Genomic DNA, 14,142 nt, shown 5'->3' on the forward strand with positions numbered 1-14,142 from the left:
AGTCCTTTGATGCGGTGCAGTTGTCCTGTCCCCTTAGCAGAAAACACCCCCAAAGCATAATGTTTCCACCTCCATGTTTGACAGTGGGGACGGTGTTCTTGGGGTCCTAGGCAACATTCTTCCTCGTCCAATCACGGCGAGTTGTGTTGATGCCAAAGAGCTCGATTTTAATTTCACTCATTAAAATCCAAATCAATTTACAACTTTTTTAAAAATGTGTTTTTCTGGATTTTTTGTTGTTATTCACTGTTAAAATAAACCTACCAGTGGCGGTTCTAGACAAATTTTACTAGGGGGGCCAAGAAGGGGCCAGTGTTTAACCAGAGGGGCACATTAAAAAATGACAACAAATGATCTTCATCTGTGTACTTCGATTCAAAAAGGTAGGGTGGTAGGGAGAAAAACAATTTTTTTTTCCTTCAGCCTCAAAATTGTCAGACATCATTGTTTTACCTTTTTTTGTAAAGGGCGTTTTACTTTCTTTGCACGTTTGCTTTGTAAACACTGGGTCGGTACTTCCGTAATTACATAAGGTGTGAGGTAGTGCAAGACTTGCATTTGTGATTAAGAAGTATATAAATTGTAAATTTCTTTTAGAAAATGATCAATCGTCTTGCTAGATAGACCATTATTCCTCAGCTGGGATCATGTAGAGCAGGGGTGTCAAACTCATTTTAGGGTGAGGGCCAGATGAGAAGAAATGTGACCAGATGTGCGGGCCGAATCTCCCTTTTTCATAGAATCTCCTTTCAAATCATAGTGCACCAAATTACAAATGAATTTGCAAAAAATAATAATACTAAAAAAAAACTAGAAAGACACAATATTCTGTAAAACTGCATTTAATAAGTCCTCAGAAACTGTTCATTAACACTCTTATTCTTTGGGAAAACAAAGTTGTCCAAAGTAATGGCAACAAAACCCTTTTCTTTGAACACTAATATTATTTGTCAGATACCTTTTAGTAATGAGAAAATAAGAAATAACAAATGCTAAAGATTATGTGTACAGAGTTACATTAAATATGAAGCTAAATGCTACAATATAATTTACAAACTAGAAAAACACTTCACAATTAAAAAAAACTGCTTTTAACATATTTAACAACTCAATAGCTTATATGTAAAAAAATAATGGTTAATTCTAATGAAAAACAAATAATTTACTTTGGATATGAACTATACACTAGAAATGAGAACTTTAACAAATAAAAATCTTCGGGAAGCACTTGATCTTCCTATTACAATTATTGTAATTCTAAGTTTTGCATGATGATATGATGAATGGATGGTTCGTTTTAACAGCTGATCTGGGGTGTGACGAGACACTTATCTCACGAGACGAGACGAGACACGAGATTGGGTTCACGAGAACAAGACGAGACGAGATTTTTAAACTTTTTTTTTAAGAAATCCTCAATGATGAAATATATAGGGTAAAATAGTATTTTATTCGACGACAAAAAAAAAAAAAAAAAACACAAAATGCAAAAAATGTAGGTGCATTTTGATATGAACTTGTACTTTATGAAATGAAACTTCTATTTTAATGAATTATATGCAGTAATAAACATGTAAACTAATGCTGCATGATTCTGGATAAACTGAAAAACTATTTTCTTTTATAAATTGGAGATCACGATTCTAAAGAAAAAAAGGATTAGAAATCTAAACAAAATTTCTTAATTTACTAGTGATACAGACAGACTTTTTGAAAAAAATAAAATAAAAAATAATAATAATAAAGAGCCAGTGTCTCAATTACAGTTTTTTACAGACGCTAGGACACATTTCTCAATACTTAGGTCACTTTTGCAAAACTCTTCACACAGTGAGCACAACAGAAGTCTATGTAGGCTAAACTGAAGATCAATTATCATTGTTTTGGCACAAAATGCATTCAATAACTACATCTCTCAAATTTCATGCATTCTTTTCTCACTCAGACACAACAATTGCCAAAAATCTGTGTACGTACAGGACATTTTGCACGTGCTTACATACTGTTTTCAAAACTGTTAAACTTATGTTCAAAACAATAACATAATGCAAAACTGAATAAGACAGCAAAGTTCAACAGCAATATTTTATTGAAACATATTTCAAATCTAAAAATGTGAGTAGATTAGCATTACCATTGTATATGTATCAGTGGATGGTGTGTATACAAATTCTTGTATTTTGGAATTACTTAGTGCAAAAAAAATAAAATAAACGACATAAAATATTGACGAATTCTGCATCATGTCTGATTCATTCCAGTACCATATATTGTAGTTATAAACAATATATATTGCAATTATAAACAGAGATGTGTCCTTGTTTTACACAAGAAAACACTGTGTAATGCTACATGTTGTTAGTGTTTTTTAGGTCATTGTTTTGTGGGTGACAAAGTGTGTTTGTCGACTGTCAACCTTTGCTAGTGTTCTGGAAGAATGAGTTTATTTGAGATCTGAATAAAGTGTTTTGGTAGTTGTAGTGCATTTTGAATGTGAAATGAACTGCTTTGCCAAGCTGAAAGTCGGTTAGGAGAATTGTGTGAAGAGTTTTGCAAAAGTGACCTAAGTATTGAAAAATGTGTCCTAGCCTGTGTAAAAAACTGTAATAAAGGCTTGTTTCATTATTGGAATCTCTTGAATGTATAATATAATAAATGTATAATAATTCAATGACAAATACTTTTTTTAAACGTGCAGTTGTCGCCACCTCCTGGCGGAAGAGAAACGTTGCTCTACAGACGTGTTAGATTAGAAGATACTTTCGTTTTGATCGCTACTGTAGACAATAAGTGTTTATACTAAACTATAAGCTTTTATCCCAGTACTTCTGTTATTTAAATGTCTGTAACAAAGAACTATATGGTTAAAAAGACTGTCTTGCTTTCTGAAACAGCAGCAGTAAGAATGCAGATTTGAATGTCTTCAATAACTTTCACATCGTAAGCATCAGTGGAGCGTGAAACAGTTGTAATGGAGAACGCTAAATTATTGTCATTCATGAATAAGATCGCATGGGTGTTTGAATAGAGATCATGATCATAATGTAAACACTTCAAAATGTTTTGCCATGATATCTTCACATTCTAGCGAGACCAGTCAGATCTCGCGGGACACGAGATCTCGTCACACCCCTACTGCACACACTTATATTCGCTCAATCACTGCTTTTAAACCAAATCCACGCTGAAAAGAATAAGGTTAACTGACATCTGGATGTGACTCTCCGCAATCTCTGATGAAATCGGTCAGGTTTTCTCTATATTAGAGCCGTTCTGAATTTACTATTTAAACACATAACTACTTCACCAGTTTAAGAAATTTCAGATCGTAAAATTCTGTTTCTTTTCATTTTTAAGGTATTGTTTTAGTTATAATGTACTGATTAATATAAGTAATCAATAATAATTATTATTTTACCACTCGCCTCCCAGACAGAGCGGGCGCATCAGGCGCAATCATCAAATATATTTAAAAGGAAAACAGTGCATCAACATCAGCAACCAGCTACGTCGTTAACGTCAGTACTCTCATGGAGTGCTACAGAGAAAGCAATGAATATTTTAACTTTGTCTTTCAGCTGACGGTTCAAGTCTCTTGCAAGGTCCTTAATTCTTTTAGCCACAGTATTTCTTGGCTGTGTCCAAATTCAGGGTCTGCATCCTCCTTAGGATCCTTCCTACCAGGTTGAAGGAGGAGGGGTCCTCCGAAGACCGCAAAACCTGGAAGTAGGTGTCTGTGAATTTGGACAGCCTACCCTTCTTTCAGTTCCCTCCCCTACCCGTTGCTCATATCCTGTCGCCTAGCAACCGTGACAGCGCTAAGCAAGAAGTAAGGTTTCCTGTACTGCACAAAACAAAAGAACTGCTCTTTCGTCCCTAAAAGCGTTAAAAACAGCTTCAATCAAGAAATTAGCTGTGTGTAAGGGGATATTCACACAGACAGTAAGAAAGAAGCTAGTTTACGAAAGGGATGTTTTTAAACATATAAACATACAAATGTAAAAAAAAAAAAAAGCTTAACGCTAAAACCAAAGGCCTAACTAGACAACCGCTGTAAAAAATATTTTTTGAAACGGCAGTTTTTTTTAAACTAGGCATTACTGCCGCTCGCTTCGTCCGCCATTATTTGAAAATTCTGGAAGCGCTCTGCCGAAAGGAATTATGGGATAGGTAGGACGGGAAAGGATCCACCAGACCCATCCTTCCAATTCGGGGAAAAGGAGGACGTATTTGTGGGCCGCATTTGAAGGATCCTACGAATTTGGACAGCCTTCGTCGCGGCGCTGTGACGTAACATCCTTTAAATGAGTCCTCCGAAGGATGTAGACCCTGAATTTAGACACAGCCCTTCAAGCTAATACTGGCAAAAGCCTGTTTTTTCTCAGGACACACAAGCTCCGCTGCCTTTACCATACACGCGAGTGATTGCCACACATTAGCCGACAGCTGTGTCTCATTTAGAAGGATGCGCCCTCCGGAGGTCGCATTCGAAGGCTGCATACGTCATCGAGGCTGTCTCATTTCAGAAAAGCAAGTAGGACACTTCAAATGCGACCTTCGAATGCGACCTTCTTTCACGTGAATTCGAAGGATGCATGAGGTGTATCCTTTGCTACTACAGATAACCCACAATTCTTTGCGTCGCTGTAAACAACTGTTGTTAATTTGAAAAATGCCGGCACCGGCAGATGTACACACAAGCTAAGATGTGGTGTTTATCATTTAAAGGTGCAGTGTTTAGATTTTTGCGGCATCTAGCGGTGAGATTGTGAATTGCAACCAACGGCTCCCGTCCACCGCTCACCCCTCCCTTTACAGAAGCTACGGTGGCCCACACGGGATTAAGATGTCGTCGTTTTAGACAGCAAAGAGTAATGAGGTTTCTTTTAAAACGTAAATTAAGTAATTATATTTACTTAATAATTAAATAAAACGATGTTATTGTGAATATTACAGTTACTTGTTCATCATTGTGTCAGTGTTTTTCCGCTAGAACAACAGTGATAAAACGCGATCTGTAGAGCAGTTTGTCCGTTTAGGGCTACTGTAGAAACAATACGGTGACTTCCATGTGAGGGGACCCGCGGTGTATGTAGATATAAACTGATAATTCTAAGGTAATAAAAACATAATGGTTCATTAAGTAAGGTCTTTATACATCCCTGAAAACATAGTTATGTATACTATATTGCATTTCTGTCTAGAGATCCTCTTAAATATTACACATTGCACCTTTAAATCGGTAGAAATGGATAAGGTTGTTCTTCATATCCTCCTATTTTTTTCTCTAACAGATATGCTGCAGCTCTTGAAACATTGAATAAAATAAAACAAGTAAAAGCTTTTTTTTTTCTTTCTTCAAATTACTTTATAAATTGAAAAATCATTTTCCTTCATTTAATAGTGTGAGAGTGCAACGATGCGAAATTTGTTTGCATAGTAACGTGATAAATCCTGTTTCATTTTCCACCTGTCCTTATTTTTCTTTCCTCCCGTCCTACGAAGGCCGTCTCGTTTTTGTTCTAAGTTAAGGACACTTCGTATACACACTCTACAGAGGATTCGACCTCCGGAGGGCGCAGCCTTCTAAATGAGACACAGCTGACGTGTTCGAAATTTGATTTAGGCGCCGCTTTGGAATGCGCATGCAATATTGCCGCGAATACTCGTATATAGACTTTGTTTAATACTACTACTAATAATAATGATAATAAAAAATAATAATATTAAAAATGATTGTTCAAAGCATCCCGCGGGCCGTATTAGACGCCTTAGTGGGCCGTATTCGGCCCGCGGGCCGCATGTTTGACACCCCTGAGAGCAAGCCCTTTGAAACTGCAATCAATATTTGCATTAAAACATTGCCTGGGAGACCCGCTCTCTTTACAGCGCTAAGATAATAGATAATAGATTCTTGGCTGTGACTTTGAAATCATACTTGATATGTGCATCCCATGATAAATCAGATGCTATTTAAATTTCCAAGCAGTTTAGAAGTGGAGACTCATGTCTTGAAATTACTGGAGAAGGAGGAGAGGAGATGTTATCATCCCTCCTGGCACTAAATATCATATTGATGGTCATAGTTCCACTCATTGTCAGTGAAAATTCCTGTGCATCCCAGTCCAAGGCCTTCTGAGTAATGCCAAGTGAGGATCCCATCAAAAGCTCAGCGATTGTTAGCTCTTAAGCATATTACACAGGAATTATAGCTTGTAAATCCAAGCTATTTATATAGATGACAATAAGTAGAGGGGATGAAAGTCCCCCCTGTTAACACCAGCTGGAATAAGATAGGAGTAATACTATGAAATAAATGTAAAATAAAGAGGCATTTCATTTTTGGTGAAGCTGTAACATTATTATTATTATTATGTTTATTTATTTTAAATAATCACCATAGAACAGTATGATAAATGGCAAAGAAAAACACTTTCCAGAAAACATAAAGCTATTTCTCCAGATCTATATTATTGATGTAATTGTTCTGTTATAAATGAAAGTGCATGCCATCATGTCAACTGCAGCATTATATTAAAATGTAGACTTAATTAAATATTAGATCTGTAGAAGATTGTAAGCCATTATAATAGAAACATAAAAAACACTTCTTCCCAGAAATCAGTAACTAATAGTGCAGTTTACATAGTCGCAGTTTAGAAATCTTGTTTGGAAAGGCTGTTTAACATTTAATAAAGTAGATTATAGTTAATGAAGTAGCTGATTATGCATTCACAGTATCAGAGCCACTGGAGCTGTTTGAAGATGTAGCTTATGAGACAGCGCTGTTTTCAGATATGTTGTACACATCTGCAAATAGATATTTGCACATTATTTAAAATATTATTACATACTGTCAATAATGTTGACCTACTAAAACTATTTTGATTAAATGAAAGCCTGTATACTAAAATATGTAAACAATTGTATTCATTGTAATAGTTTGACTTACTTCTTCTCTGGAACCTTTGAAGTAAACCCTGTCCACTTGAAGATGACGGTCCTGCACTAGTACTCTGTAATTGAAAGATTTAAGGTATCAGCTGATATAAACTGAGCACATTTGTCATAACTGAAAAAAAAAAAAGCCAACTGTAAAATCTCATGGATCATATGCATTTTTTTGCTGGCATTTACCCTGGTACGGTTAGAGCTGGTAACGTTCGAAAATGTTCCTGCCAGAGCCGCACGGATCTGCAACCATATATGACAAAATGAGTTAAAGCACTGAAGAAGTGCTAAATGACTATAAAATAATTTTAATAAAATGATTCTGACAAAATGGTTTGTCAAACTATCAAGCAACAAAAATCAATTCATACCTTGCTGTCTAAAAGCGTTCCAAACACCAAAATAAAGAATCCCTGCACAAATGATACAAATACATGAGGAAAATGTTATATGTAAAATACTAGTTGCTGTTTAAATATTATATATTAATAACAAGATAGGAAATAACTTATTTTGCATGAAAATATTTTGTTGTAAGGTTTTATAACGGATCGTTAGAATAACATAACAATAATTATAGCATTATTTGGATTACAGTTATTGCATTTAAATAAAGCACACAAAATATAACCTTAACATAAAGTCAAAATAAAAAGAGTAAAGAAAGTAGTACCTGCAGTGAATTGAGGAGTGCAAACACCACATGAATACCGAAGTCTTGTGACACCATGGTTCCAATTCCAAATCCCCATGTTAAACCAAAGATAGGAGTCAAAATGGCCACACATCTGGCAGTAACCACCAGGGCATGTTTCTCATCTGATTGAGTTGTGGTACCAACTCCTCTCCTTAACGTCTTGTACAGAACCACAATCAAAACCACAAGGTTTATGGCTACAATGGTGAGAGCTGGAATCACAAATGCCAACAGGGCCTTTGATTCCAACCAGTTCAGCCAGCATGCATTTCTTTTGGTAACATAATATTCAGGTCCAGCTGTTGATGCAACAGTGATGGACGCTATGAGCAAAGGTGCACCATAACCGACTATGAAGGCAATGACCATCATTTTGGCCCTTGACATTTGAGAAAAGACAATGACTGTACGGTAAAAGAGCAACAGCGCTGAAATTAACATCCAGAAGAAGAGAGCCAGGTAAAAAAAGTGCATGAAGAAAACCACTGGACTGCAGCGACCCACTGAGGTTGGCTGCTCACTTTCTGCGACCGCAGCTCCAATGATAAAACAGACATTTGCAATCAGCAGGGACACGGCAATGTTAACTATGGAGACATGTCGCATGTAGGATGTGTCATTTCTGGTCATTGACTTCCAAATGATAGTCTCAATAATCAGGCATATAATCAAACTGGCCATTGAAATAGATACACCAATGTAAGTTATATAGGCAATGGCTTCGTGATCAATGACAAACGGTGACATTAGGATTGAAAAAGAGGTTGTGTGGTTGCATTCACATGTAATCTTGCCAGTTTCGTTCCCGTTACTTATATAGGGCTTTGCTTCACATCCAGTTGAATCCCATGCATCGAGTTTGAAGTTCCAAAAGACACACTGAGGATTTCCCAAAGACTGATTAGTAATGTCAAATGCAAAAGATATGTTGTTAATCGTTTTGTTGTCAACCTTAACTACAACCACATCTCCATTAATGCGCACATCTGATGGGTTAGTGCCATTATTACTAATATTTCGAGTAGGTAGGATACTGTCAAGAGTTGTCAAGACTATAATGGTTATAGGAGTGTATATAGGAATCTCTGGTATCTGAATCTCAGTAGTTGAGTTTGGGAGGCTTGATATTCCACTATAAAAGGTGCTGTTTGTTACAGTTCTATTCAACTCAATTGAGGTTTCATTAATCCTAAAATTGGCATCTGTGAGACGGCTACTTATATTCTCAATAGCGCTCAGAAGTGCTGTGCTGGTATTATCTGTCCTGCTGTCATTGTTTAAATTTTTCCAGGTATCAATGGCAAAAGATGAAACAAGGATATCAACTGTTTTAAGGAAATTCTGGAAATGACAGAAAAAAATGTTTAGCAATTTTTAATAAGATGGGAAAACAAAGGTTTATCGTGATAAAGTTTTGATTAGCCAAAATTTGACTGACATCTTTTCTGCATATACACTGTAATGTACATACCTCCATCACAGGTTGACTAATGATAATTTTTTGTGAAACATCAGCGACTTTTACAAGTATTTCAACAATGGTTTGGACAGTCACAGCAGACTGTGTTATCTCTTGTGTATTGTTCTGTGTAGCAGTACTAAGGTCAGCCACAACATCTGGTATTTCCAGTGGGACCAAGTTCTAAATTACAAAGTAAAGAAGAAATGTAAATATCAGAAATGTAATGTTAATACAAAAGAAATGTAAATACCCCCACCCCCCCAAATAAATAGATGATGAAGATTACCTCAACTTTATTTTCAATGTTTTTGATAACTTGAAGTATACAGTCCCTGTATATTTCTGTCCATTCACTTGATCTACATTCATAAGTTATGGTGCCATCCTTGCCTTTTTCACAGGGTCCTGTCACAATTTTACCATTATTTCCATCTCCAAGCATTGTACTTTTACAGGGTAATTCTGGAGTAAAAAAAAAAAATCAGAAAAAATAATTTATTTCTTTCAGAGGACTGAAACAGGTAAAAGAACATTATGCTGCATCGAAGTGTAAAAACTGAAAGTTTACCATCTTTTTTTTTCTCAACTGTGACTGTGCTCTGGCCATAAGAGAACTTTTGTAGTTCCAAGATCTTGAGTTGGCAAGTAAATTCTCTTTTTGTACAATCTGTACTCAGAATTTTATGCTTTAATGTGATGCATCCATTGTCTGATTCCATAAAAAGGAAAAAAAAAAACAGAATAAAAATTATAATAAAATACTAAAACATGGTAAATTCAACGTAACTTCAATCAATTTCAATTACTGAAAATTTTCTACAGTAACTTTTAAAAACAATATTTAATAACCTGGAGGTGTCACATAATCAGCAGGAGCTATTGGGGTCCACTCAACCTCATACTGTGATTCACAGCATGTCAGTTCCACAGTCCTTTCCGTACACTGAAACTGTCTCATTTTGTCACCCACTATGATATTGGGAAGTGGTTCAATACCTATATCTTGCCACTGAATGAAAGGTATTTCCCTGTCTATGATACATGCGTATCGACCTGCAAGTAAAAAAAAAAAAAAAAAAAAAAAAACACATTAAGAACACAACAAATTAACACAGAAACATGTGCCCCATTGCTAGGAGTTGCACAAACAATGTGTTCTAAAATCAGCTCAAAATATCAAACATGTTTGATATCCTGTGACTGGATGGAATTGAAATCGAGTCTGTGACTATGTGACTTTCTGTGAAATTGGTAAACTCTGACTGTCCAAAATCCACAGACTGGATCTGATTTCTGGCAACTAGCATTGACTCCTCCAAACTGCATAACAATAAATAATGTACTTTACATATTTTTCCATATAATGAAAGTAAATTGGTTTCCACAATGACAAAAAAGCACTGTGAAAGTTTCATAAACGTAGTTCATAAAACCTATATGCTATATAATCTAATAATCTTCCCCTCCACTGATCTCATTCAGCCCATTCATTTTAGTAAATATCTTAAATGTCAGTCTGCACATCTCACAGAGCTTTATTCAGTGGAACAAAATGATCAGAGGCTGTATTCGTCATTTTATCTTACCATTAGGAGCTATTAAGAGCTGTGTTTGTTTGTGTGTGTAGAAGATGATCAAATATCGTAGGCCTATATCTTTTCAAAAAGTCAATTAATATTCCACTATATTTACTTGGTTGTAACCAGTGATGGGAATAACGGCGCTATAAATAAATGGCGTTACTAATGGCGATTGTTTTTTCAGTAACGAGTAATCAACGGAATTACTGTTTCCCCCATTACAACGCCGTTACCGTTACTGACAATAAAATGCACGTTACTATAACTGAAAACACTGAAGCGGTTTTCATGCGAGCAGCGTCTCTCTCAGCCATAGGACCTCTCTTTCTCTGGGGTGTGTGTGTTCGGGGCGGGACACATAACCAGCGATGATGATTGGTGTGTCTGTAAACGTGATGTAACTGAAAACGCGACGATTGGCTTAGATTGAGTAAATTTCCATTGTTTGCCAATCAGAAGAGAGTAGAGATGTTCACACACAAGCACATGCACGGTCAGTCGCACACACCAACATCCAGGAGTCACAACGATGGCAAGTCCAACAAGTTAGCAAGGTAGCTTTCACAAACTGGAAGTATAAGCACTTTTCCCTCGCTGAGGTGAAAGGCAAAAATGTTTATGTAACGTGCAACTTATGCCCAGGAAAAAAGATTTTCTTTGCGTCGGTCTGTGCAATAAATAGGCATATTTAAAGTTCTAAACCATCTATTGTGCTTTATTGTTCCACTATAGTAATGAATGATAATATTTATAATATGTTGAATTTGATAGTTGTCTCTGACAACATTAAAATTGTGTAAATTAGTGTACAATGTTTTATATTTATTTTATAGTTATATTAAATTAGATTTTTTTTTTAAGTAACGCAATAGTTACTTTGCCTGGTAATTTGTTACTTTTATAATTATGTAACTCAGTTACTATTTGTGAGAAGTAACTACTAACTATAACTAATTACTTTTTTAAAGGTACGTGCCCAACACTGGTTGTGACACGGATTTGTTAAAGGGGTCCTATTATGCTTTTTCACTTTTTGAATTTTAGACAGTGTGTGCTGTGTATGTTTATCTACAAAGTTACAAATCTCAAAGTCCATTCCAAAGGGAGATATTTAGTTTAAAAAGTTGTTGTTAGTTGTTTTCCAGATGCAATGTCACATTGCAGTCCATTAGAATATTATTCAAATAAATCCCGCCTACGGAAATTCGAATCGTAAACGCGGAAATTCGAATCGTAAACACGAGCATTGACTACAGTGTCCGCGAACTGCTCCGGTAGCCGTGTTGGAGCCGCGCCATTGAAAAAGTAAAAGCCTCCTTTAGCGACCCAAGTTGTTTTGTAAGAAAAATATCCATGTTTAAAAAGTAAGAATCACTTGAATCTAGCTTGCGCAGTTGTACACAGAACTTGCTACTTTGGGAAGGGGCGTGGCAGGACTGAAACGCTGTCTGAGCTGTTCACCAATTGCAATGCAGTAGGACTGCTAACTAATCACAAGAAATTTAGTTTTTTGGAAGGTGGACCTTCATCAAACCCAGAACTAATCAAGCCATTTGTGCCAGCCTGGGGAGAAAGCTATTGTAATAACAGGCCCGTAGCCAGGGGGGGTTCTCGGGGTTCGAACGAACCACCCCATACTGTCAAAGGTCCATAATTTAAATACGTTTTTTTTTTAATAAACAAGGTTTTTTTTTAAATAACAACAACATTTAAAGCCATAAAAAGTATTAAATACCCTAATAAGTATAAAAGCCTTAATTATTAAAGATGTCATAAATTTGGGCAAAGAAAGACAAGAATCGCATTATGGATTAAATGTGCTAGTCATAAAGCGTGCCACACGGACCGTTTATCCGCTCGGATCACAGTTCAAACAGCAGCGGAGCGCAAATTCACATGAGCAGAAAAAATCATGCTTATTAAGATACCAACAGACATAGTCTAGTCCAGCACAAACATGCATGAGGAGTCACCAAAATGAAGTAGGCTTCATTTTTTTTAAATTGTCCACTTTTATAAAAAAAAAAAAGACCCCCCCCCCTTCTGGTAGGCTGACTACGGGCCTGAATAATGTAAATTATGTGAAAAATAATGCATTTTTCGAACCACCAAGCAAGAGAGCATGTTCTACTGCACTCCCAAAACAAAATAAAGACTTTGTAAAAGAGCATAATAGGACCCCTTTAAGATAATTATCCTTTAGGAATCTGCTGATGTTCACTGTAGAGCAGAGGTTCCCAACCACATTCCTGAAGTGGCCCCAACACTGCATGTTTTTCAGATCATCAGCTCATTAGTAGAGACTCCAAGCAAAGCCACTGGAAGGCAACTCTTTAACCTTTAGCCAAAAAAGCATAATGGCTAATGCTAACACCGCGGCTTTGGCGATACACAGGTGTCACGAATCCGGTCCGTGGCTTTCCACCCGCTCACCACCAGAGGTCGCCTTGCCACTCTATTGACATTCACGCTACACAGACCATTGCAATACACCCTGGACTACATTTCCCATGCTTCACCTCACTGATCATGTTCACAGGTGCATCCAATCAGATATAATTTTTTCTCGGTATAAATACGAGGAACTTCCTCTTTCAGACTGCAGAGTCTTGAATAGCGTTTAACACTCGTGTAGTGTTAGCTTCATTTATGGAGCCATTTCCCAAGTTTTCTTGTTCTAAATTTAGTCTTGTGTCTTTAGTTATTCATGTGTTAATTTCCCTGCTTGGTTATTATCGTCTTGTCTAGTTTGCCGTCTGCCTTGGATCTCTTGCTTGTCTGGATTACCCTTCGTCTTGCTGTTTCGGACTCTGTTTGCCCCTCGTATGAACTCTTGCCTGTCTATTTGGATTACCCGTTTGCCTAGCTCTTTGGATTATGTTCACCGCCGATCAACCCTCGCCTGTTTACGGTTTACTCTCATGTCTTGCCCGTACTGTACCTGTTTGTCTGTGTCTGACCCTGCTTGTTAATGATCATGTCTTTGTCTAATTCTAATAAAGCTTTGCATTTGGATCTGCCCGTTTCTCACTCACGTCTCTCTGTAACAGCAGGGAAGGAGACCAGAGGCCGTTGTATTTTTTTAATGGATGCTAATGGACACTAATATTTATCTAACCTTGATAAACTCATTTAAGGCAATATTACCAGCATATGTCACATTACTGTTTAATAAAAGATATGTAGTATTGTTTATTGTCTACAAATATTGATGTTTTCTTTTCTTTGGTTTTCAGGTTTAGACATTTTTGCTATTATGTGACCATATGCCTTATGTTGATATAATGCATTATAATGAATAAATTAATTATATTTTAATTTACGTTTTATATGTTGTTTAATGAAATTAAAATATGTTCTTTATGGCTTTTGAGTTTCAAAAAATTTGAAACTCAACTTGAAATGTGACTTGTGACTGCTGCCTATAATGATGAAGGCTTTTAATGACTAAA

At 36.3% G+C, this 14,142-nt stretch overlaps 1 protein-coding gene across 1 annotated transcript; it reads right to left on the minus strand.

The window, feature by feature from the left end:
• Positions 1–6,443: 6,443 nt before the first annotated feature.
• Positions 6,444–10,163, minus strand: LOC141315370 (adhesion G-protein coupled receptor F1-like; the record flags this gene model as incomplete). Its single annotated transcript, XM_073832701.1, has 9 exons — positions 6,444–6,810; positions 6,953–7,016; positions 7,138–7,194; positions 7,323–7,364; positions 7,625–8,989; positions 9,120–9,290; positions 9,397–9,572; positions 9,679–9,819; positions 9,960–10,163. Coding segments are annotated over 9 exons (2,258 nt in total), but the record flags the coding sequence as incomplete, so codon positions are not given.
• Positions 10,164–14,142: the final 3,979 nt, after the last annotated feature.

This window comes from Garra rufa, unplaced genomic scaffold (assembly GCF_049309525.1).
Source record: "Garra rufa unplaced genomic scaffold, GarRuf1.0 hap1_unplaced_025, whole genome shotgun sequence".
NCBI lineage: Eukaryota > Metazoa > Chordata > Actinopteri > Cypriniformes > Cyprinidae > Garra > Garra rufa.